Source organism: Chelonoidis abingdonii, chromosome 1 (genome assembly GCF_003597395.2).
Source record: "Chelonoidis abingdonii isolate Lonesome George chromosome 1, CheloAbing_2.0, whole genome shotgun sequence".
NCBI classification, from domain to species: Eukaryota; Metazoa; Chordata; order Testudines; family Testudinidae; genus Chelonoidis; species Chelonoidis abingdonii.
Window position 1 is genome coordinate 33,112,333 of NC_133769.1, and position 27,118 is coordinate 33,139,450.

Here is a 27,118-nt window from a genome sequence, read left to right on the forward strand (position 1 = left end):
CAAGTGAAAACAGGAGAAAGTCTGGACGGATGGGGAGGGTTGAAGAGGGGGAGACCCCCCAATTGTGTGCGTACATTAAAGGCTGAATTTTTTTCTTGAAATGCATACATGGAATTGGGGAAAGTGGAGTTTTCTTTCTCTGAGGCTTTTAAAAAAATGATTGATCATGTCTTCAGGGGTGTCTGTTTTGTGAATTCTGAAGTGTGAATATGTATTCTCCCTTGTATGCCTAATTAAAGCTCTGATCATGCAAATAATTATTTGCTTGACTAACTTTACCTGTGGAAATAATCCCATTAAGTTAACTAGGCCTACTCACATGAATAAAGTCTATCACGTGGGTACTTCTGTGGAATTGGAGCTTGTGTGCACTATAAAATTGCTTGACTGTCTAGAAAGTGAATGAAATCTTATCCCACTCCTTATTTCTTTCATGCTTCCTTTCAGTTCCTATGATATGTCGCTATAGGACTGGCTGCATTGTGTGTGCTGATGTTGAAGTGAAATTGTCTAAAATCCTATTGTCAGAGAATTGCTTTCCCGAACTTCAGCAAGCAGCATTTTAGGGAGCACCACTTTGCTGCTAGCTCACTGAACACAACAAAAGTGCTGTGGTGGTGTTTATTAGAGAAATAGAACAATGAATCTTGAACAGGCCTGTGTCAGCTAGAGAGTCAGGTGGTGGTTGTGTGAAAAAAAGTCACTGTATCTAGGCTTTAGGCTGTACTAGAAAAAGGCACCTATTCTCTTGCCAGTGGACAGGGACATTGACATGGTGAGTGGGCTTTTCAGGCATCCCTGGCTTGTAGTTAGAGAGCATGTACTGCTAGGTCCTGCTGATTCGCACTTAGCCTTCTCCATAGGGTCTTAGACTGAGCTAGTAGGCTGCCAATTTCAGGAATGCTCAAAGCAATCTTTTAGGCATGGCAGCCAGGAAAGGCTGAGAAGTGGGTCCTCTTCTCTTCCCTCGCCCCAGTGCAGGGAACAATCATGCACTGGCAGCAGGATGGGATCAGATTTTGTCCTCTGGCAAAACCAGGGGGAGATATTGCTGATATTTCTAAGGTAAAAAACATCCAGAAACTAAAACAAAAAAAACTACGCGGGGTAAGGTGTCCTTACACATCACAAAGAAGAAGAAAGGGGAGCAAACCAGTTTTCTTACCCAAAAAAAACAGCCATTACCACACACACAGAAACATTTTGCATACCCTTTGCTCTTCACCGTTAGTGTTTTTCATCTTTTTTTTTTGTATGATTCATATAGTAAACCCACATTCTAGTTTTTATAGCTGTTCTGTGATACTGAGCAGAGCACTGAGATCATTCTTGGAAGAGTTAACAGTTCAGCATCAATGGCGCGTTCATGACATTAGTTCTGCCACGATTGGCACTGGAGCCAGTGCCTTGGTCATTAACTGCGGCACTGACATCGACTGCTTCAGCACCAGAGGTGTCAGTGGTCCCGATTGCAACTATGGCGCACGACGCACCTTCTGCACTGACAACACCAATGCCAGCACAGACACCACCTCCGTCATCGGCGTTGGCTGTGACTGCGCCTATAGGAACCCTGGCACTAACACCCATGTTTTTCACAGCACCTGGACCAGGCCAACCTACTGCAGTTCCCACAGGGTCAAGAGATCCCTCAAGTGGGGACAGTAGGGAGCAGCCACCTCCCTGGGGTACAGAACGAGCTGGCGGACTACCTCAGCAGGTTTTTTCATGGCCATGAGTGGTCCCTTTGCCTGGACTTCAGGATTTCTCTCTTCCAGAGGTGGGGCTTTCCCTAGATAGACCTGTTCACCATGCGACACGACAGGAAGTGCCAGCAGTTCTACTTCTTCCAAAATCACAGCCCGGGCTCCAGCATGGATGCGTTCCTCCTCCATTGGGAGGTTCTCTCTTGTACGTCTTTCCACCCACACCACTTGTTCACAAGGTGCTTCTCAAGATCCAGAGGGAACAAGCTCAGGTCATATTGATGGCACCAGCCGGACCTCATCAGCACTGTTACGTATCTCTTCTAGACATGTCTGTGGAAGCCCTGATCACCCTGCCGCTCTTCCTGGACCTTTTAACCCAAGATCACGGTAGTCTTCAACATCCAAACCTCGAGTCACTTCACTTCACAACATGGAAGCTCCATGGTTGAACTTGATGGAGCTTTCCTGTTCAGACCAGGATAGAAAGGTCCTCCTTAACAGCAGAAAACCCTCTACAAGAACCACATATCTTGCCAAGTTGAAGAGTTTTTCAATCTGGTTGGCGCAACGCCATTCATCCCCGCACTAGCATCAGTGCCGCTTATTCTGGACTACCTCCTCCATCTGAAGCAGCAGGGGCTTTTGTTGTTGTCTGTAAGGATGCACATAGCCACCATCTCAGACTTTCACCCGGGCGAGGAGGGACGCTCTGTGTTTGCTAACCCCATGGTCAGCCGGTACTTAAAAGTGCTTGACAGGCTATATCTTCATGTCTGTCAGCCTGTCCTGGTCTGGGACCTCAACCTGGTCCTTTCTAGATTGATGGGACCACCTTTTGAGCCCTTGGCAATGTGCTCCCTCCTCTACCTCTCTTACAGGGTGGCGTTCCTTGTGGCGATAACCTTGGCCAGGAGGGCTAACCTCAGAGCCCCCTTACACCATGTTCTATAAGGACAAAGTTCAGCTCAGATCTCACCCTGCTTTCCTCCCGAAGGTTGTATCACAGTTTCACATTAACCAGAACATCTTTCTCACAGTGTTCTACCCTAAGCCACATTCTAACGGCAGGGAGCAGAGACTCTACTCACTAGATGTTTGCAGGGCTCTTGCTTTCTACATTGAGAGAACAAAGTGTGACAAAGTTCCTCCTCTACCTTGGTGGGTCCTGCGCTTATTGACAGATTTGCTCACCTCAGTGATCTTCCCCACAATCTGTCAGCTTCTCCTGTGTCTGATCAGGAGTGGGGAGGTTTTGGGAGGAACCCGGGCCCGCCCTCTACTCCGGGTTCCAGTCCAGGGCCTGGTGGATTGCAGCAGTCTATAGTGCCTCTTGTAACAGCTGCATGACAGCTACAACTCCATGGACTGCTTCCCCATGGCCTCTTCCAAACACCTTCTTTATCCTCACCACAGGACCTTCCTCCTGGTGTCTGATAATGCTTGTACTCCTTAATCCTCTAGCAGCACACCCTCTCACTCTCAGCTCCTTGTGCCTCTTGCTCCCAGCTCCTCTCACGCACTTCCTCTCCTCTGGCTCCTCCCCACCTGACTGGAGTGAGCTCCTTTTTAAACCCAGGTGGCCTGATTAGCCTGCCTTGATTGGCTGCAGGTGATCTAATCAGCCTGTCTGCCTGAATTGGTTCTAGCAGGTTCCTGATGACTGTAGTGCAGCCCCTGCTCTGGTCACTCAGGGAACAGAAAACTACTCATCCAGTGACCAGTATATTTGCCCTCTACCAGACACCTGTACCACACTGGCCTGGGTCTGTCACAGAAGCCATTCAGAGAATCGGTCCAGCTATTCGCGGTGGAGAAAATGAAAGGCCTACCTGTGTCATCACAACACATTTCATCATGGATCACATCTTGCATCCGCCAGTGCTACAACCTGTCAGGGGTTCCGCACCCCCGATCACTGTTCACCCTACCAGGGCACAGGCTTCATCAACAGCATTCCTGGCGCAGATCCCTACTCAGGAAATATGCAGAGCAGCGACACGGTCCTCCATCCGTACCTTTACCATGCAATATGTGATTACTCAGCAGGCCAGAGATGATATGGCCTTCGGGTGAGCAGTGCTCCAATCAGTGGAAGACTCCGACCCTGCCTTCTGAACTTGGGCTTGAAAGTCACCTGATTGAAATTGACATGAACAAGCACTTGAAGAAAGAACAATTATCTCCATCTTCGGGATGTGTTGTTCATATCCATTTCAATATCCACCCTTCTACCTCTGTCTGAGTAGCAGTAAAAAAGAATTGAGGGGGTGGAGGGTCAGTAGGGCTCTATATTGGGCGCCAGGCAGGCATGACTCCAGGGGGCACCCAGGCTGACCCTATGGTTGCTGCTAGGGGAAAAATCTTCCAGCTACTGCGCATGTGCGTGTGTGCACACCCTGATTGGAATGGATGTAACACATCTCAAAGAACAACAGTTATGAGAAGATGAATAACCATTTTTATGATATGAATATGACAATAACTGAGATGTACTTTTTGCAAGATGTTTCTTGTAAAATATCATTGGAAAGATAATTTACTTACTGTGATTATCCGATTTGTATGCCTGTATCATTTCTGCGTCTGAAGTTAGGAATATTGACTATGTATCTGTATTTCAACTATGGTGCTTTGGGTGATGTCCATTGCTAACACTTCAGGGACAAAATGGAAAAGCCAGACAGGGCTGATGGCCCATCAGTGAGGACAATGGACTGTGAAAAGGCTTGGCCTTCCTGCGGGACACTCCATACTGCCACTGACTCATGGACGCTGTGATACTACAGAATCAGGTGGTCTTGTCACCTGATACTAAACATTACCTGGAACTTCTTGTAACTTTCAACTGGAAAGGAAGGGGAGTCAAGCTTGGGAAACAAAGGATTCCCCACCTTGTGTAAATCCTATTTAAGGGTGGAGAGGAAGGCAAATGGGATTCCTCTGCCCAAAAAGAGAGACTGCTAAAGTCACCTGAAGAGGAGACAAGGGGGGAGTCTAGACTGAGGCAAGGGTCCAGTCTGAACAGGAATATAACTGGAACTCTGAACCACAGAAAGTTTGCAACCTGCCTAAAATAACATTTAGGGTGAGAATTTACATTTTGTAACCTGTTGTTTAAGTATATTTATCTTAGCTTGCGTATTTTGCTTTATTTGGTCAGTAATCTGCTTTGTTCTCTCAACTCTTATTCCCTTACAATTCATCTTTTGTAGTTAATAAACTTATTTCTTGTTTATAGTATAACCCAGTTTATGTAATTTCTAAATGAGGAGGGGCAAGAAGTTGAGGGGATGAATTTCATAAAACCTTTGGGTTTGTCCCCCGTAAAGGGAGTGGGCACCAGAGTGTTGGGGCAAACCCCTAAGGCTGAATCTTTCCAGAGCAGATCTGTCTCTCTGTGCAGCTAGATGTGGCCCTGCCTGTGTGCTTGGCTGGAAGAGGCTTGTGAGCCTATTCCAGCAAGGTCAGGTAAAGGGGACCCAGGCTGGCAGAATAGGCTGACTCAGTGGCATCCCAGCACATCAGTTGAAACCCCAAAGGGCCCAAACCCGTCACAATCATTACAATTCAATTTAAAATTGAACATAGGAGGAAAGGTGTACAGAATTATTGTACGTTTATAAATAGATGCACAGCACCTTTGATCATAAACTGTTAGTGTAATTATTTTATATATATATCATAATGACACCATTTTAATTCTTAAACTTACCAGCAAGCTTTTTTTACTTTTGAGAAAAAGAAACTAATGCAGGTGCAGTTCCAAAGGTTGATTGTAGTAATAAAATTCTCTTCTCATACTAAAAGATTTTAAATATTGTTATGCACATAAGCAAAACATAATGACAATCCTGAATATTTCAATACTATGGAAAGTATAACAGCTCATTGGTAGGATTTTATATGGATTTGGTAACTTCTTATATAGAGAAATTGAAAAATTATTTCCCTGGAAATCATATTTGTGGTTGATAGCTCAGCATCAGTGCCTATCGGAGTGTGGGGAGCAAGATAGTCAGAAGCTGCATGAACAATGAAGGAGGGGACCAGATCAGTTTACCTAAGAGATGAATTTAAGTAGATCTGACCCTATACAATTCCTTGTTTATGACTCTGGATGAAGCTATCTGATTTTTTTTTAATTGTATCGCTGTGGGCCAAAAACTGACCTGAAAGTGCCCCTTTGGAAACTCTGGAAAGCACAATAGCTTGTTTGTAGGATTTTAGGATAGATTTGATAAATGACTGTAGTTAGAAAAGGAGATGGAGAATTAGACCCATAGTAAGACTGAAAATTTCTCAACAGAAACTGTTTCTTGTCAGTGACAGGCCTCTAGAAAAGCAAATTCAGCCATAGGGAAGTGGCAGAAATAAGGAGGCGTGCGTGAGAGGGAAGGAGAATTGCCTGACTGAGGATGTTGTGTGTTTTTTTTCGGTAGATGGGCATGACCATTATTTTTAAACTAGCAGGTCACTTCCTCTTTTTACCACTTGTGAAGTGAGTCCTGCATGTGAGTGAACCTTACATTGGCTTGAATTGGAAAATACCAATTAAGTCATAGAAGTCTTTCCCTGAAGAAGAGCTCTGTGTAAGCTTGAAAGCTTTTCTCACCAACAGAAGTTGGTCCAATAAAAGATATTATCTCACCCACCTTGTCTGTCTCTACAAATGTCAGATTCACCCATACTTTCCATAGTATGGAAATAGTTTAAACTGTTCGGTAGAGGAGGGGATTGGTAGGGAGGAGGAAATGCAGATATTAAAGAAGAAAAATGTTAAATGCATTTTAAAGGGGGCACTTGATATCTAATCAGTTTTAAAAAAAATCTAAATGTAGTTTCAGGTACAGCACCTGCCACTGAGTCCCCCCTGCCAATATTTATGGCTGTAACCAAATCATGTTTTCCTTTTCTTAAATGTTTCTCTCACTCGTTACTGTGTAAAAGACCCTTGCAGGCAAGAGGAAGACTGCCTGCCTGCACATGGGAATCCATTAAATTGACAAGTGCTGCCAAATGCATGAAGTAAACAAAACTAGCAGAGGAATATTTTCTCTCTAATCTTTTGTGTATAGTGACTTCAGGTATTTTTGTTACTACCTATAAGGTTCTGTGCCCTATTCATGGCCCTTATCCACCTTAGTTTCTGAATACCTTACTATTCCCATCCTTAAACTAGTGGGTGTCAAACTTCAGACAGAAAAGCTAATGATGTCCCTTTCCTATCATTCGCGATTGCATTTCAGAGGAAATCTGAATGAAGTGAAAAGCAATTCGTCTTTTCTCACTACAAACAAGTCTGACTAGCTCTGAGGACTAACTGTATTTGAGAAAGTTAAATAGTTCACAATAACTAAGAATAAGATACACACAGAGAGAGAAGTTATCACATGCAGAAGTGGCGAAAGAAGGAAGTGACCTTCAAAAAATAAGTCATGCCCATTTATTGAAAAACCACACTCAAGTTCTTCAGGCAGGCAGTTCTCCTTCCCTTCACTCCCTTTTGTTTCTTCCTCTTCATGTGCACAGGTAGCAAATTTTGACTGCAGTGGTAGGTCTAATTGTCATTTTTTCTAGGTAGGCATGTTTATTATGTCTAAGCACACATTACTTGAGGTCTTTCTCATTTGCCACCTATTTAACTTGCATTATGTGTGGATTTCTTTCTTCTGTTGAAGTTTACACCAAATAAATGTCTCTTAATAAACCAATCATAATAACACAGGATATACTGACCTACATTATCTTTTGACTCTGCAGTGCTTAGAGAGACAAGGTGGGTGATGTAATATCTTTTATTGGATCAACATCTGTTGGTGATAGACAAGCTTTCAAGCTGATACATAGCTCTTCTTCAGGTCTGGGTTTCCATTTCAGATCGCAAAATCCAGTATTTTCCAACATTGCATATCTCCAGTGCTTGGCAGTTCACCAAACTGAGTCTTGTTAAACACACATGATATTTGAAATTAAAGTACATTGTCACTAAGACATTATTCCTGTAAATTAATATGTACAATTACATCTTGACTGTAGGATGCTACTCATGACAGCTCAATAGAACAAACCATGAGAATTTTCTGTACAATATATTTATTATAACTCAATTTTAAATGATTCTAAGAAGTAGGAATGAGTCTGACACTCATTACTTTGATTATATGTGCCCTGAAAACTGACTTTTGATTGAAAAATTAATACTAGTGCATTTTAAACAAACTAGTGTGGTTTGACTTATTTGGATGATGAATGAGTTGAGGGAAAAGGCCCTTAGTGAAACAAGACTATGTTCTTAATTCTGTTTTCATTGGGACTCTCACCCAAGTAAGAACGGGGAAGCTGTTGCAGACACCAGTATGTTGGGAATTGCAACAGTTTTATATAGCATTCATTATCCATGCAACACTATAGTGTCACCTTTTGTTTTGTGCTGTGTATAGGGATAGCTCAAGTGGCTCATAAGCAGGAAGAGAATGATGCATGCAATATTTAGCCTGCTGTTTAAGTATACACATTTTACACAAAAACATGTAGGGCAAGATCCATGTTTACTCATCTGGATATCTAAATATAGAATTAAGAGTAACTTTATGCATCCTTCGAACAACTCCTCCCTTCCACAGCCCCACCCCCAAAGCAACAAGTTTGGCCAAAGTCAGAAAGTTCATGTCCCAAGAGGTTTATAATTTAACTCAAACATAGACATGAGGCAGCAATACAAAAGCAAAGTGGCATGGTGTGGGTACAAAAAGGTCAGTTTAGGAAAACTTCCCCAAAGTAAGTTTTAAGGAAGGATTTGGAGGAGGAAGGTGTTTTTGGTGCCAGAATTGGTCTTTGTGCCCTGCGAAGTCCACAGTCATGGGCCTCTTTGATTTAAGGGAGCTGTAAATGTAAAGGAAAATCTCCAGGTACACGTGTATGTGTGTGTATTCCTAGCCTACTTCTGTGTAAGAATAGCGTTGAAATTATGCAGTGATTGCTAGGCTCAAAAGAAAATAAGTATCTTGGCTCCAGTTTAGCAGCAGAGTAGGTAGAGTGTAGGGACCTGAAGTGTGTGTGCATGTGTAACTGTGCCCTAGTGGGTCACACTGAGGATGCAAAATTCATAATGAACTGCTGAGAAATAGGGCAAATACAACGCAAAACTGGTAATTATTCTTTTGTAAGATGTACCAAACCAGCCACAAAAGTAAACTTCTGTTTCACCACACTGGTTAACAAGAGAACATAAAGGCAGTTTCGTCAAGCATTCCAGTTCTTATATATCACCACCAAAAACACTGGATTCAGAGATGAGTGGTTCTTCACAACCAGTCTCATCAAATAATAGATGGTTCTGATCCTAAAGGATCAGCCACACATCCAGGTCAATATATAACTTAGATCTTACCCAAAAATCTTGCTGATGCCAATCCCTTAGTATATAAAATCTAAAAGTTTATGTATAAAAAGAAAGAAAGGCGAGAGTTAAAATTGATTTAAAGGAATCAATTACATACAGTAATGGCAAAGTTCTTGTTTCAGGCTTGTAGCAGTGATGGAATAAACTGCTGGCTTAGGTTAAGTCTTGAATACATCCACAGCTTGGATGGGTCATTCAGTCCTTTGTGCAGAGCTTCAGTTTGTAGCAAAGTCCCTCCAGAGTAAGAAGCAGGATTTTTATGTGAAGTGAGCTAGATAAGTCTGGAGTGTCTCACAGCCTCATTTTGGTAGTACTTGTGCATGATGATGGACAGAAATTGGTTACATTTTGGAGGCAAGGGAGGAGAGAGGTGGAAATTGTTTCTCAGGCCTGCCATAAAATGCCAAGGCATATATGAATTGGGATGTGGGGAGGAGAGTAGGAGAGGGGAGGGTCAGTTCTAAGCATAGCGATCAAACATGAAAAGGCATGAAGCTGAGAGATAGTAAAGAAACCAAGGGAAGAGATAATAGAGAAAATGAGGATCCTAGAGTATTGGTTTGGGGAGACAGTTGCTATATGTAGCAGGAGCTAGGTAGGGGTAAAGAGAGGATTAGTCTAATACTACACATGCAAGTAGGAAACTGTCATTTGTGTGAGATCTTGCTGCAGAGGGCAATGCCCCACTTACACAGGCTCTTGTTTGTAGTATGTTAAGAACATAACGGCCATGCTGGGTCAGACCAACGGTCCATCTAGCCCAGTATCCTGTCTTCCGACAGTGGCGAATGCCAGGTTGCGTCAGAGCGAATGAATAGAAGAGGTAATCTTCAACTGATCCATCCCCTGTCACCCATTCCCAGTTTCAGGGACACTCGCATGCTATTGCATTCCTTCCCATCGTCGCTAATAGCCATTGATGGACCTGTCCTCCATGGACCTATCTAGTTCTTTTTAGAACCCTGTTATAGTCTTGGCCTTCACAGCATCCTCTGGCAAAGAGTTCAGCAGGTTGACTGTGTGTTGTGTGAAGAAATACTTTCTTTTGTTTGTTTTAAACCTGCTGCCTGCTAATTTCATTTGGTGACTCCTAGTTCTTGTGTTATGAGAAGGAGTAAATAAGACATCCTTATTTACTTTCTCCACACTACTTAATATTTTATATACCTCTATTATATCCCCCTTTAGTTGTTTCATTTCTAAACTGAAAAGTCTGTCGTCTTAATCTCTCCTCATAAGGAAGCTGTTCCATACCCCTAATCATTTTTGCCCTTTTCTGTACCTTTTCCAATTCCAGTATATCTTGTTTTGAGATGGGGCTACCAGATCTGCACGCAGTATTCAAGATGTGGACATACCATGGATTTATATAGAGGCAATATGATATTTTCTGTCTTATTAGGCCCCTACCAAATTCGCGGCCGTGAAAAATGCATCATGGACCATGAAATCTGGTGTTTTGTGTGCTTTTACCCTATATTATACAGATTTCATGGGGAAGACCAGTGTTTCTCAAATTGGGGATCCTGACCCCAACGGGAGTTTTAGGGGGGTTGCAGTATTGCCACCCTTACTTCAGCATTGCCTTCAGAGCTGGGCTGCTGGAGAGCTGTGGCTGTTGGCCAGGTGCCCAGCTCTGAAGACAGTGCCGCCGCCAGGAGCAGCACAGAAGTAAGGGGAGCAGTACCTCCTCCTACAATAACATTGTGACTCCCCCCAACTCCATTTTGGGTCAGTACCCCTTTAATTACAAAACTGTGAAATTTCATATTTAAATAGCTGAAATCATGAAATTTACAATTTAAAAATTCCTGTAACCGTAAAATTAACCAAAATGGACCATGAATTTGGTAGGGCCCTACTTATTTTCTATCCCTTCCTAATGATTCCCAACATTTTTGACTGCCGCTGCACATTGAGTGAATGTTTTCAGAGAACTATCCACAATTTTTCCAAGATCTCTTTCTTGAGTGGTAGCAGCTAATTTAGACCCCATCATTTTATATATATAGGTGAGATTATGGTTTCCAGTGTGCATTACTCTGCATTTATCAACATTGAATTTCATGTACCATTTTGTTGTCCAGTCACCCCGTTTTGTGAGATCCCTTTGTAGCTCTTCGCGGTCTGCTTTGGACATAACTATCCTGAGTAGTTTTGTATCATCTGCAAATTTGGCCACCTCACTGTTAACCCCCTTTTCCAGATCGTATATAATGTATTGAACAGTACTGGTACCAGTACAGACCCTTGGGGGACACTGCTATTTATCTCTCTCCATTCTGAAAACTGACCATTTATACCTACTCATTGTTTACTATCTTTTAACCAGTTTCTGATCCATGAGAGGACATTCCCTTTTATCCTATGACAGCTTACTTTGCCTAAGAGCCTTTGAAACACCTTGTCAAAGGCTTTCTGAAAATCTAAGGACACTGGATCACCCTTGTCCATACACTTGTCCTGAGGTTTTGGTAGTATACTGTGGCAAGATCACTGCTGGAAAATGTTTCCCAGATTTTTTATCTGAAGAACATGTATTGAAAGTGGACAAACTCATTCCCACATTTAAGGAATTGTAAGCTTTCCTGCTTTTAATAGAGGAAACTGTTTGTCCATGGTAGAGTGGTGGTAGGAGACTAAAACAAAAAAACTCAGGGATTTTTTTTTTTAATGAAAATTTTTTCTTTTGGCACATCTGGCTGCTAAATAGTGTGAATTAAAAAAAGACAGACAATGGCACTGATGCTTTAGGCTTTCATCTGTGTTTTCCCCTCAGGCAGAAAATGAGCTTTCCTCTGAATGTTTGAGCAATTGGATATACCACAGGAGGTAGGGGGAATGGGATATTGATCTCTGTGGTTGACTAAAAATGTAAATGTTCATTTATAGTTTATTTTTATCACTATATTGGGGATACTGGCTTTGATTGAAATCTGTATCGAAAAAAGGAACAAGCCTGGTAGTTAATATGTTGAGAGTCCTAGTCTGAACTCTGTCAGCCAGATGCTGACTTTCTGCAAGCAGAACCACATGTCAGACTTCTTGAAAAACTTTAAATGTTAGCGTTAGGGGCAAAAACAAACCTGGCAACGGTAGTACTTGTTAAAATTATTTTACAGTGTCTGGCACTGCCGTGGTGTTGACAGATCCAGTTTCCCAGTGTGTGACTGGGATTTAGTGTGTTAGTCTGTACCAATTACACAACATGCTTGAACTGACATAGTATTCAGGGAGTCATAGCGAATTTGCCATAATTAACACAGACACAGAGGAACTATTTCTGTCTTAAGCTTACACTGGGAAACACCAGTGTTTAACTGTCTATAAAGAGAGAATATATTTAAACTTTCCATTGCCACTTTTATTCAACTCATTGTCCTCAAAGTCCGTGTAATACAGTGCCTGATACTCTACTGCTTTGGTAAACATAAATCTTGCCTTATGGGCTGTACTCTAGCACTGCACTGAAATTTGAGGTACTGTCTCACACAGAGGTACTGTCAGGTTGCCTGGAGTTGCTCATGAATGTGGGTGCCAACTTAGACTGTCATGAAGTATGGCACAAACCCCAAATTGGTTTTATGTTCTATAATTAGATTTCACCAGCCAAGTGACAAGTGTGACCTCCATAGGCACTACAACAGCCTTAACATGGAATCACACAGTCCCCTTGGGTATTCTGCTGTATCTTGCCACCTCGGCAGTCCTGCCTTTGTGAAAAAAGGTCCCTTACACCAAAAATCACAATAATATTCAATTACTCTGAGGCCCAAAGGACCGGTCACTTACCCCAGGTTAATTGCACTGCACATCTCTCTTTAAAGTCTGCACTTTATAGCCAATTGTGTTTTAAAAAAAAAAATTACTGAAGATTTATTAACTTGGAAAGGAACTCGTTATTTACAAAGTTAATGCAGGTAACCATACACAGACAAATGAGTTACAGTCTTAGGTTTCAAAAGTTAATAGTAGCTGCTATAATATACAAGCCCTCCTTGTATCTAACTGTAACAATCCGAGTACATTTCCTAGATATGAAGAAGAGCTCTGTGTAATCTTGAAAACATACATCTCTCACCAACAAAGGTTGGTCTAGTAAAATATATTGTTTCACCTTGTCTCCCATATCCTGGGACTGACAGGGATACCACAACACTGCATACAAGCTCTCTGTATGTTCTTTGTGGCTAACCCAAGCAAAGCAGCTTGGGGAACCTTGCTTATGCTTAGAAATATGGCCCTCTTTGAATTCCAAGCAATGTAGTGATAACAATTTCTCCTTAACAGGGATTTTTATTCCCTTCTCCCAATGTTCAAGCTGTGATGGGATCAGGGCTTATGCGCATACCCTCTTCATGGGTTTGATGGAAGCAATCAACAAAGTGTTTTGTCCACTGATGTTCCACAATGGTTTGGCCTGGGTCTGTAGGCCTTCTTTTGTTGAGGGGGGATGGCACATGTTGTGGTAAACTGGTATTTCACACTTAATAATGCTTCTCTCCTGACTGTGCGGTTTATAGTCTTATCAACTGTTTTTAGTTACAGAGCAAACACTTAAATATTACCCTATAATGTGGGATACAGATATTATAGATAAGATTACTACATGCAGCATCGGACAAGCATTTCCTAATGTCTAAACACTAAACACATTCTTACAACTCTATCTATTAACAACACTAGGACACAAGTGAGCATGACTGGTTTCCAGCTATGCATTTGTCAGTGTTCAGTGAGGCTCAGTGACCTTGGAATGAGCTGGCACCTGGTCTGTGAATGTGTCACATACCTCTATATTTAGCAAGCAATGCTGCTACATAGATTATCTGGTAAAAGGCACAATAGATACTGCAGCAGTTTATGATCAGTATTAAGAGAAGACTATCCTTACTGTGTGTGCATTTGTGATGAGATTAGGAATATAGTTTACTGCCATGAGTCTTCCCAATCTCTAATATAGTATGTTACTATTTTACATACATTGAATACTTTTGAAGTGCAGCACTTAATTTTTGGCTATCTAATGAAAAGGTGGTCTCGCAGCTAACTGGTGTCATCAAAGGATATTTGATCAGGAAAACATTGAAATGTGCATTATCTGCACAGAGCTATAGATGTCTGACTGACCTAAATGCCTTTTGTATTATTCCAACTTCTAGAAATTTTCTTCTGGCATCAAGATGTTACCATGCAAGCAAAAATTTCTGATGCAGACAAATTTCCTGCTGTCATATGAAGTTCTAGACTAAGGCATACATAATTTGGCTGTTGTATTAATGAGGAAGGCAGTGGTGGAGTGGGGGGATGCTTTGGAAAAACTGAAGACCCCAAATTTATTCTGGAATCTCACCTTGCATCCAAAAGTCGTTTTGGAATCTCATCCTACTGCTGCGGATTTCTGCTATTAGGGTCTATTTTACTACATGCTTATCTAGCCTAAAGGTAATTGTACTTAAATCTTATCATATAAACTTGTTCAGATGACTTCCCTTCACTGTTTTAATGACCTTTTAAAAATAATTTTTATTTATACAGTACCCAAGGCTTTGTAATAGAATGAGACATGACCTTGTTACAGAAAAAAATTGCAGGGCGCTTTTCTAAAATCACCTTTGGTGGTGGTGCTAAAATTGTACGTTGTAATTACTGAAGAATTATGCTGGTAGGTAGGTCCAGTATGTAAAGTGTGTGGGAGTGTATCTTTGGGCCAGAGGGAAGTAAGGAGCTACAACACAGAAGGTCCTGGAGGGAAACTAGTAAAAGCCAATTTAGACAGAGGTTTACCGTGTGTCTGTAATCTGGGAAGGAGGAGTGGGGGTCTTTAACTTTAAGATCAAATCACGGGGGGGGGGGCGGGGGCTGAGTTTCAGGTATTAATTCAAGTTTTTGTCATCTGTTGAGGGTGCAGTAAGATTCACCCATTTGTAATACTTTATAGACAAGTTGCTGATGTACCGTGAGGAATTTTCCCCTGTAAAAGATTCTTGTGGACTTTTTTTTTTTTTTGAGTAGCTCTAACAACTCCATTGTCTACAGTAGACCTTTGAAATTCTGCAGGGACGAAGTCCTGGAGCTAGAGACATATCTGTTTTTGTCCCATTAAATTCTGTTCAGATTTGGCTGAGTTGTAAACCATTGAAAACTGCCACTTACTCTTCAGTTACTCAGCAAGATTTGTAAGCATGCCAAGCTCACTGCACATGAACGTTCCAAAGAGCCAGACCTGCACTGCTGTCAAAAGTAGCAGTAGCAGACATTGCATTGGGAGTGTCTGCTACTGCTCCCAAAGCAGCTGTATCTGTGGGAAATTGGGAGAAGGAGGTGTCTTCAACACCAGCAAGCCCCAGGACCAGTGCATGGTCCGTTTCTGCTTCCCTTGTGGAATAACTGTCTTCTGCTGATGCTACCTAATGTAGTTAATTATATGCTTCAGTTCTGAATGTCCAGAGTTCAAACTACTCTCATATGGGGGCTGTTTTATCCATTGTTTTCCTTTTAAAAAAAAACCTTCCCCAAAAACCTAAGAAATCACAGACTAAAAGTCTACATTAAAGGAACATTATTTGAGTTCCAAAATTATGAGCTTGAAAGTTAGGAAATGTCAGATTTATAGTTGTTCTTGCAATCTTAATTTTGCCATTGTCCATATGCTTTATTGTACAGTCTTAAATATGATGATCACATACTATTTTTTCCCATAGGACCCCTGCCTCATTCAGTGTATAGGATGAATGCAAGAGGGAGCAGAATTAAGGTTCCACATGAAACCTATATTCAGGAATTTGCTAACTGTCATACACAGCAGTGGTAGAGTGCCTTCTGGCTGGACATTCACCAGACGGTTGTGTTTGGGGCCCAGCAAAGTGGGCTTTGTGCTTTAAACCTGCTGAGTCTGAACAAAGTCCAGGCCCTGCCCCTGGTTGGCCTGTCTAGACATACTCTTGATCAGTCTGGCACTATCTTCTGAGAGATGAGACCCTGCAGTCCAACTGCCTAGCACCTGAGGCAGTCCTGACTCCTCAGACTCTGCCCATAGCCTAAGCACATGGTCTCCCAGAACTCCAGCTGAGAGGGTGCCCTGGGTTTACAGTTTAATTCTTCAGGGCCATGTGAAAGTGAAGGCCAACAGACACTCAGACATCTTTTGCATAGGATTCTAAACACAATCACTCTACTTAGATATTACAAGAAATACAAATCTAGACAAAATAAATACAGCTGTACACATTTCCCTGCCTCAGTTTTGTCACTGTTCTGAAGAGTCCTTTGGATTGAAGGCAGAGACCTCTGAGGGGTCCAGTATCCTTCTCTTCAGCAATATGGAGTCCTCCTCTCAAAGTCAGCTAGCACTATTCTTTCCTGGCTGGTCCTGCAGTTAAGCAGGACCCTCTGCAATGAAAGCATTCCCTTCTCTCCTTTCCAAATTTCGTGTGCATCTGGCTCTCTCCAGTTTACATGTCCCAGCAACAACACCTGGTTTCTTTATTTTGCTGCTGAGGGTTTTTCACTCTCCACTTCTATGGCCCCCTGCAAAGAAACTTCACTGAACTGATTTCCCTTGGCATCAGCCAACCCATTGTCCCAAGGTGCTTCTACTTGAATAGGTGACCAAAAACGATAGGTCCATCAAGACACCATTGCACCTGATCTGGGAGGGACATGCTACAGCCCTGACAGCAGATGACAGACTCCATTATTCCTGACAGAGTTCTGAGCCCCAGTCTGCATATTTCTGTGCCCCTCTGTGTAGAGAAATGCAAAAGAAATCTACAGGGGGACATGTGCTTCTTTCCCAGCGGCCCGGGCAGCGCATGTGTTCCAGGATGCCTGAAGCAGCCTCGGGGGCACATCACTGCAGGTAGTGGGGCGCTGGATGTGCCTGTGGGGGGAATGTTAATTATCGTCATGGGGTGGGGCTAATGCAGCTTGCCGGAAGTGGAGGGGGCTAGGTCTTTTTATTATGCAAGAGCAAGACACTCTGTCCCCAAGACAGAAATGGAGCAGCCTGCGCCTGCCTAGTAATATGCCTATAACTTCTTGAGAATCAAAAAAACCCACTCAATTAGATAGTATCATGTTACTGAAAATTGTTTTTGTTTTGAAATTCAAGAAAATAGCTTTTGTAAGAAAAAACAAACAAAAAAAAAAAGCCAACATGTTTTGTTAATGTTGCTATTGATGCTTAGTTGATCTCATTCCTTGAGGCAGATGTGTAGCAGCCTGCCAGTATAGTAGCATTGTTAATGTTCCTATTATTAGTTAATTGTTCCCATTCTGTAAAACCTTTAAGGCCCCTACATTGCCAGACTGAGGTAAAGCCTTATAAATGACAGTCAGGGAATCAACTAGGCAGATCTAGGTGCTTTCTCACTTTTTTCCTGTGCCAGAGTGGCACAGTGAGGTTAGATTACAGCTCAGGATTTACTTTTCTTACCCATTTAAAAAAAGACTTTGACGGCAAATAAAACGTTTACCAAGCAGTCAATAACATTTCAGGACAGTCAGAGCCAAGCACTTCCCAAAGTACACAGCCAGGTCCAGGACAATGATTAACAAAATTGTATGACTTTCATGTGTGAAAGTCTGAGCAGTTTAAAATGACATTCTATTTTTTTTATTTGCTGTTTGGTATTCTGTAATGTAATTTAAATCCAGGGTATTAAGTACAAATGCTTGGTAACTAACTTTCGTATTCTATATTTAGGAAATGCTGAATAGTTATTCGTGACTTTTTTCTGTATTGTAGTTTTAAATAACTTGCCAAAACAATTGAAACTGGATAATTATAATGTATTGTTTTGACAAATAAAATTTTCAGGATTTGTAATTTTTTTGGCACAGAATCTTCCCCCGGAGTACCACATCTATATCTATGCATTCCATGGTACAGTTGTTTCATAATAACTTTATAATATCAACCAGAACTCATAAGTTATACATAGTGTGATTCAGGAAACATGTATAATTTTCAAATGCTTGACTTTTTTCAAATTAATTTTCTGTGACTGAATCAATGAAAACAAACTGTGGAATGGGAATAGGGTCTAAGCAACAATCTTTCATGGTGGTTGAGGTTTATATGCACCACTTAGTCGTTCTGCTGTGTAACTATATACTGTAAAATAATTTCCTCTAACATTAACATTACAATGAAAAATCTGTATATTTCATTCCCTCTGGCCCATTATATTCTTACCCAGCACTCAAACTTCACCTGATATTTTGTTGCAATATTTCACTAACCTTTAACTACTCTGAATTGTCACCCCTGGCTCATTGACTGTTACACTGAAACTGTTTTGTTTATCACAAAACAGATATAAAAGTTTATTAGAAAATATTTAAATAAAGATGATACAAAGAGTTTGATGTGTCAGTCATTAGTCATCAGGGGCAACATACAGAGTGTGGGGGGACGCTGGTATTTGGTTATGGGTTAGCATATAGTACATACAGTCTGTAATGTCCCCAATGCGGGGTGTACGGTGGGTGGGGTCAAAAATATTAGTAGGCGGCATGTTAGGAGCAGTGAGGGGTAATCACTCATCTAATGTGTTACCTAGCCATTGATTAGAGTAAGCGTGGCCGGGCAGTGGGGACAGCGGTGACCCTCAATGGTGGAATCCTCAGATCGTGGGTTCATGGATCCAGGGGATTATAGTTTTAGTAGTGGGCGGTTGTTAGGGTTTCCCCTCCCCCCCGTGGGTGCGTGAAGCACATCGGCTCAACTCCTGTTTGGCAGGCTGGTGATGTGTTCGGTGTAAATTGTCCTGACCATCCTGAGTAGTGTCCGAACATTCAAACGTCTCTGAGTCGCGCTAGCGACGGCCCACCCGCAGGCCCTAAGTACATACTTTGTTACAGGGGTCCCAGTGCCTTATGCCCCGACTCAGGGCGTCGGGTTTGTAAACCTCGTAGCCTTTGCCCGCAAGGTGTCAGTCAAGGGGGCATATTTTTCGAGTTTACGGGCTCGGGGTTCACGGAAGCGCTTGGGGTCTCTTCTCGAACGGGATCGTCACGTCGACGAGGAGATCTTTTTCCGCTCCTCGTCCATGACGACGATGTTCTGGGCGGCAGCGGGCTTGCGTGTCGGGGATGTGCGTTGACTGGCAATCTCACCGGGTGTGTGGACCGATGGCCTTCCACTAGGCTAGTCCTGGACGGCGTTGTGGCGCAGCTGCCAGGCTTTGGCGTGGGGTTGCAGCGCACAGGTACAATGGTGCAGTAGGTCTCCAGGGGTACCTGCACTTCCTGCTAGCGCCTGTCCGTTCCCATGACGGATGTCTCCATGAGCGTGGACATGTTTAGCCTGGGCTGCGGTGTATGAACCCCAGTCAGCAAAGTGTGGTGAATGCTCCCGCGGGAGAAGGGTTCTGGTGCGCACTTCTGTCACTCAAACCTTGCCCGTCGCGTTTTCCTCATGGTTGTCCACTGTAGAGCGCTTGTGGACGGCGCCTTCAGGACTCTCCAGCCGCTCTCTTGCTCCTAGGGCTGACGGTGTATGCTGCCCTCCGTCTCGATCTGCGGCCACCAGAAAAATTCCCAAGCTCCTGCCGCCTCCTCCGCTCCATACCCAGCGGCCAGCCCAGTTCGCTTCCTATGCCGGCGGCGTGCGTGCGGGCGCGCGGGACCACAGCGAGGCGATGTACCCACTTGTTCTCGGCCTGAATTCGCCGTCCAGAGAGCCGCTCAGGAAAGTGGCTACATCCTGGCCTGGGGAGGGCCTGCCCAATTCGCTTCTCGAGTGGCAGGTGCTGCAGGGGCGGTTGCCCGACGCTCTTTACTGTGGTGTCTGGACACGTCAGGGAGCGGAAGGCATGCGTTAATGACTTGCGATGTCCAGAGGTCTCCCATGCTGGGCGGAACATTGGCGCCACCGTTGCCTGTGAGCAATGTATATGGCGCTCGTTCGCTGGCTCTCTGGGCAGGGACAGCCTTCCACTTTTTTTTGGGACCGGTGTGGCGGATGGTGTGTCTTGCTTGTTGAGGGGCACCTGTTTGCACACGGCGGACCTCTCAGGATGAAGGCGACTGCATGAGGGATCAGGAAAGTTTGAGGGCGTTGATCTTGGCCATGAGGCCAGCAGCGTATGGCATCGATCTAGGCGCGTCCTGCAGGACTCTCCGGTGAGTTGTCTCGCGGGTCTTCCATATGCGACGACGCATCGGCGTGCCGAGGTGTTGGTACGCCTGCCTTCAGCAGGGGCGACGACGGGCTCTGCCCTGGATCTGGACTCCGTCGCCAGCACCGAGTCTCTTGCTCCGTCGACGTTGGAGGAAGCATCACTTTTTTGGCATTGAAGCAGAGACCCGTCCCAGTCAAGCGGTCTCTCCGATGGTGTTGAGCATGCCCTGGGCCTCTCGGGTCGTCTGCTGTCAGACCAGGTTCATCTGCATTAGACCAGTACGCTCACGCTTCTCGCCGTGCAGGTCGAGCCGTCAGCGCCGGTTGCGAGATCTGCCCGCAGGAGCGGACCTCCATGGCAGAGGTTGAGATTGATTGGGGAGGCCTGGGGGTGGGGCTGAGGTGGCAGCCCTGCTTTACACCGTGTTGGATCTGGATCTCGGCCTGGTTTCCCCTTCGACCGAACGGTTGTTGGTGCTTGCCAGTGTTCGTAGAGTCGCCGGATCAGGCAAAGGAAGGACTCTGGCATTCCGAACTCCTTAGAGTGCATTGAAATGTGGTGGTGGGGGATGGTATCGAAGGCATTGGACAGTCGAGCACGCTATTGCTCACTTGTTTTTACTTCCGCGGCCTCTTGGTCATTCTGCGAGATATGGTTGGAGCAGGAAGTTGTGCTCGTATGCACCCCTCTGGATGGCATGAAGCCCTTCTGCTGTCCAGGCTGATTTGGCTCCCCTGGTAGCCGGCATTATAGTTTGTACTCAGTGGGGCAGAGGGAAGATGGGTCTCCAGTTTTTTGCTGGGGTCGTCTCGCTTCGCCCTTTTTGTGGTCAGGACGGTCATTGGCCTTCATTCCAGGAGGTGGGAGACCTGCCCAAAGCCGCTGGCACAGGTTGAAGATGCGGAGGAGCAGAGGCAGCCAGGGTCTCTCTTCCTGAGCAGGCTGAGAGGATGCCCGTTCCTTTCGGAGCGCGGTGTTCTTTTGTTCTGGACGCCCTGGCTGCACCTCTTTAGGAGTGAAGTTAAGCCCTCTAGGTGTCGTGTATCCGTGAGTGGGGCAGGGGGCCAAGGCATCCGGGTTGCGGGTGCGTCTCGTTCCTGGGCATGCGCCAACACTCCAAGGAGTAGCTGTAGAGGGCTTCGGGCGGGATCGTGCAGTAGGACGAGGACCATCGAGACTATCGCATGCCTGTGGGGCGGTTTTGTTCTGTAGAGCTTTCATGTATCTTGGAGTTCTGCTGCGGGTCGTAGCGCGTTGGTTCCTCCTTCGGTTTTCCCTCTGGAAAGTTTGGCCGCATGATTCAGGCGGTCGTGCTGAAGGAGGCCGGGTGGCCGCTTCGTTCGGTGTCCTCTTTGAGGCAGCCTCTGTAGATAGCTTGTGGGTGAGTCTGTCGACGAGTGTGTCGAATTCGCCGAAGGAAGCTGCCGCTTGGAGCTCCCCGATCCAGGCGGCCTGCCATGGTGTGGCTGGCCTATCCTTCGGCCGCCGTTCCTCGGTTCCCTCGACCGGTGCGGGTGGTGGGTTTGCCGTGTGATCGACGGGCTGTCTCACTTGCGGCTCTGGGGGCTTTCAGTTGGTTCTTGAGGTAAGGTCACTGGCGGAGTAGCACCGTTGTTGGTTATTGGTGGGACTTGGTTCGGGCTGGTGGGTGTGGGAGTGGCACCTGGTCTTTTGTGCGTGGTTGTCGTCATCTGGTGGGTACCTGCCGGAGCATGTGACCTTCTGGCGGCAGGGATCGGCTTGGCGTCTTTTGAGGCCGTGTCGGTCCGTCCGATGATGGGGGATTGGTGGTGCGGTCTGGTTGTGGTGGTGGATCCTGCGGCAGTGGCAGTGCGTGGGGCGGTCTGGGGGGTGGCTCCTGCTCCTCCGGTGTGTGCGGCTCGTAGTGCGGGTGGGGGAGTCGCGTCGGTTCCCCTTGTGGCTGGTGTTCGTGCGGTGGTCCGGGGGCCAGATTCTTGGGCGGCTACATACGGTGGAGCGCTGGCCCTTCTTGGGGTGGGGTCGTGTTGGTTGGGTCTCGAGAAGGCGCTGAGACATGGAGGAAATTCCTTTACAGGTTTGAGGATGGCTTAGTTTCAATGCTCATTCAACACTTGACCTTCTTTTTGCAGGGACTCCTTACAGACATCAGTGGTATGTTAATAACTTTCATTCTCTACAAACATGGGTGGAAATTGAACCGGTAACCTAGCAATAAATGGAGTTGTATCCTATTATCAGTCACTTATTTTACCCCAAATGTATTGTAAACATTTAGTATGTAGTCAGAGAGTCGAGGGACATGGAGAGTGGACAGAACATCTCTCTATTGGCCACCAGGTCACTTAAAATATATTAAAATGTTCTTGCAAATTGCACAATCCTCTGATTAGCACAGATTTACAAGAAGCGATATGAATAGGCATAGAACAGCTAGCCAGAGGGCAGGACATATTATAAGCATGTGTTGTTAGTTTATATGAAATAACTTATAGCATAGATCTGTTTCTGTGGAGATACCACGATTAGCTAGTTTCCCTTGTCAGGTTTGCTTTGAGTTTGAGACATTACAGCTGTTCTGCTGCTTATTGTCAAGGCAATTAAAAAAATAAAGGGGGCAACAAAATACTGAGCAGAGTAACTTTAATTTTTAAAAAATGAATGAGACTTTCTGTCTTGTTTTGTTTCATGCCTTCATGCATCTGTTCGGAGTGATGTGCTGGAAGTGACATTGAATCCTTTCCTTCTTTGGAGACTAATGTGGAGTTGTGAAAAGGATACTATCAGTAAATTCTCCAGCCCCCGAAACTGCAAGATTAATTAGTAATTAAGTAGGCTTTTCATTGGTTGTACTGGTTGATTCAACACAACAGGCTTTTCTTAAAAGTGTGTATCATAATACCCTATTGACTATAAAAATTTAACCTACATCTTGGGTAGGAATGGGCCTGAGTGGCAAAGTTTTTATATTAAAAACTTGCCCAAATTTAAAAGTGCTCAGATCTAGGGTTTTGGTTTGGACCTGTATCTAATGTAAAGGGAAAATAAAAAATTGCCTTGTATTTCCTGTGCTGTATCTTAATATGAAGAACACTTCTATCACTTGAGAAACTTCCCTGTTCCTGGGATCCAGTCTAGAAAACTGTATTGGGTACTGATAGCTTACACCTCAAGTTTATTTCAAATTTCTTTTTTACTGTTTTAACTGTTTTACAAATGCATTGTAATTAACCCAGTCCTTTTTAAAATAATTAACCAATGTTACCCTTCCATGGTGTATATGGATACGCTGAAAAATAGACTTCCTTTTTGTGAAGAGGAGCATATTCAACAGTGATAACAAAATATTATATAAAATGGTTTTTCTGTTTTGCTGGACAATATATTTGCATAGATATGCACGTAAAGCAGTCCATTTGTTACTTATTTGTTTTCATGGGTTACTTTTTTAAAAATTTCTTGACACTTCAAGGTAATTAAACTTTTCTTCCTTCCTTTCTTGACAGAGGAAGAGCTCAGGAAGCTCAGAGAAGAAACAAACGCTGAAACCTTAAAACAAGAACTAGAAAAAGAACGGCAGAGGAGATTGGAACTGGAACAAAAGGTCAATGAAATACTTAAAACAAGGTAAGAGAAATCACTGCATAAAGTGTACTCAAATGTCAGCTAAACTATCTGAGTGGCACAGAGTGAAGAGTTACAGAGAAACTTTAAAAAACTCATGCTTATTTATTCACCCAGGATTTCATTAGGGAGAGCAGGGAAGTCAGAATTTGATGAATTAAAAAGTGCAGAAGGGACCATTGTGATTATCTAATCTGACCTCATGCATAACACAGGTCGTAGAACTTCCTTGAATTAATTCCTTTGAACTAGAACATATGTTTTTTTAGAAAAACATCTAATCTTGATTTCAAAATTTCTGGTAATGGAGAATCCACTGCAACCATTAGAATAAGTTGGTAAATTGTTTCATTGGTTAATAACCCTTCCGCCCAGTCTCTCCCCCCCTTTTTTTAATGCCTTATTTCCCGTCTGAATTTGTCTAGGTTCAACTTCTAGCCATTGGATCTTGTTACACCTGTGTCTGTTAGATTAAAGAGCTCTCTATCAAATTTCTATTCCCTATGTAGGTACTTGCAGACTGATTAAGTCACAATCCTTAAATGTCTTTTTAAGAGCTCAATCTGTTTAGCTTGAGTCTTTCAGTATAAGACACATTTTCCAATCCTTTAATCATTTTCATGGCTCTTCTCTGAACCCTCTCCAATTTTTCAATATTCTTCTTGAATTGTGGATACTGAAAATGGACACAGTGCCAAATACAGATGTAATGTAAGCCCCACTACTCCTACTCAAAATTCTCCTGTTTATGAATGCTAGGATTGCATTAGTCCTTTTGTCCACAGCGTTTCACTGGAAGCTTCTGTTCAGCTGATGCTCCAACATGATCCCTGTCACAGCCCTGGTTGAGCTCCTGCTGCTGGATACTCACCAGGCTGCTGGACCCACATGCTGGGCTTATGTAATTTTAAGCTTCCCTTGGTCTGGATAGGCTCCAGTACTGTCTCTGGTCCACCCTCTCTGGCACACATCTTGTATGCCAAACTGTCTGATACTCCTTTTGGAAGTGGGGCCCCGTGTTCCAGCTATCCTAAGCCCCCCAGGCCAGTACTGATCCCCCAAGAAACTCCAGTAGCTCTTCACTTTAGACCCCACAAGAAGTGTGTATATATAGATCTAGATAAAAACAAATGCTTGAACTCTATTCCCTGCCTCAGTTTCCTCACCACTGTAAATGTTCTTTGGAGTCAGGATTAGTGTCTTTTCAGGGTTCCAGGTCTTGCTTACGCCTTCTCCTCAGAACATGGAGTCAGCTCTCACTCCAAGAGCCAGTTTCCTTCTCGTTCTCCCTCTGTAAAATGGCTGGTACCTTCCTTCCTTCCATGACTTCCAGACCCCTTTATCAGGTGACATGCTGTTCAGCCTCAAACCCATAGTCAGGCGATCAGTTGTCTGGTTTCCAGCCCATCTTGGGAGGACTGGTTCTTCTTGATGGTAGCCAGCTCATTGAACTAGAGTGCCTCCATTTAAATAGAAGACCACGGTAATCCTTGTGTTACCACTCATTGGAATTTCAGATCAAGATGGAGGTGAAAAGGCAGAGAAGGCACAGACCAGCCGTACAATCAAAATGGGGTTTGTAGTTTGATATAGATACATAGCCCTGGTCTACGCTAGGGGGAGGGAGCGATCTAAGTTACACAACTTCAGCTATGTAAATAACGTAGCTGAAGTCAACGTACTTAGATCGACTTACCGTGGTGTCTTCACTGCAGTGAGTCAACTGCTGCTGCTCCCCTGTTGACTCTGTCTGCACCTCTCGTGGCACTGGAGTACAGGAGTCGACGGGAGAGGGCTCGGGGGTCAATTTATCGCATCTAGACTAGATGCGATAAATCGATCACCACTGGATTGATTGCTGCCCGCCGATCCAGCGGGTAGTGTAGACATACCCATAGAGTTCATAATACCAAACAGAATTCAAAAGTTGCACATAGATTCTCCAAATTGTCAGAACCCCAAATTTGTTTTTCACCAGTTCTGCCCTCTGTTCTGTTTGTGAGGCATGCAGATGTGTGCAAGACCAAAAAGACAACAGCACTGAGAGAGTTTCCATATTTATGCTCATGTCAGCTGGGTCTTTATTTTAAGGTGCCTTTTTTCTAACCTGCCTTCCACTTGAATGAATTAAGTGTCTTTTTTATTCCTTTTTGATCAGTTACATGTAACACAAAATATATTTTAAAACACCTCAAAAGATTTTCACGCACAGACACATAATGCAGCTCTCGTGTACAAATGGGACAACCAAACAAAATCAAGCTATAGAGTAGGAAGAAGAGGAGATTGTTGTTTCTATTTTTAAATAGTTGGGAGGTGCTCAGATACTACAATTTTGGTGGGTCCTGTAAGTACCCTGAGACGAATACAGATGTTGCAACTAGAATTCAGTGAAGGCAAGAAAAGGGATGCTTAAGAGGACCGTCTTGTCAAAAACCTGGCTTCTATCTTCTGTGTTTCTCTACTGTTCTTGATTTTGCAGCTGTGGTGCCCACACCAACATCCAGTGTTTGGGAAGGAACTGTTTGAGAACATGGAGGCACCCAGATAGAGGCTTTTCTGTAGGGAGGTACTCGGTCTGCCCAGACTTTGGTACAGCAGCTGCAGCTTGTGGTACTTTGCCAGTGGAATGATGCGTAAATGATCTACCAGTTTAGCAAATAAAACCAGGACTCACATCACAAATTCTTGTCTGGCTCTTTTGCATGACAGTGCAGAACAGACATCTCCAACACATCCAGTTGGCTGCACTTTTTGTTTTATTTATTTTTATCTGCCCAAGTTAGTGATAGGTTACGTGTACAGTAGCTACTCTTGAGAATGTTTTTATCTGTTGTGAAACTTTTTAACATCCCAGGAACATCTCTTCATGTGTAAAAACATATCTCCTGTGTGAGAATCCTTCTCTTTGTTTCTGTTGGCAAAGAACCGACAAGCATAGGATGTTAGCTACATAAAGTGTGCTATATGTTTACAAGTGTGGGTGTGTTTAGTTGGCAGGGAGAAACGGAAATCAGTGTATTTTATGTAAATCTTTAATCATTCCTCTGAAGTAAATTTAACATGCATAAATAGTGTTGGGTATATTCAAACAAGAGGAGTGAAATCCAGAATATATGTAGCTGTTTTTTTAACTCAACAATTGCTGTACGTAAGATCACTCCAAGTTCAGAAACCTTTACTTTGCATGGGCACAATTTGAATGACACTTTTCCTGCCCCAGTTTGAGAAAAATAGTGTCATTGTCTATCTACACCCTTTAAAAATAAATATAT

The 27,118-nt window shown here is 43.7% G+C and overlaps 1 protein-coding gene across 3 annotated transcripts in view; it reads left to right on the plus strand.

The window, feature by feature from the left end:
* Nucleotides 1-27,118, plus strand: part of GRAMD4 (GRAM domain containing 4) — a 112,043-nt gene that overhangs the window by 36,952 nt on the left and 47,973 nt on the right. For all 3 annotated transcript variants that reach the window (XM_075064975.1, XM_032768928.2, XM_032768926.2), the window contains exon 3: nt 23,726-23,846. In XM_075064975.1, the coding sequence (XP_074921076.1) occupies nt 23,828-23,846 (19 nt within the window). In that variant the 5' untranslated portion in view covers nt 23,726-23,827. The remainder of the gene's footprint in view (nt 1-23,725; nt 23,847-27,118) is intronic.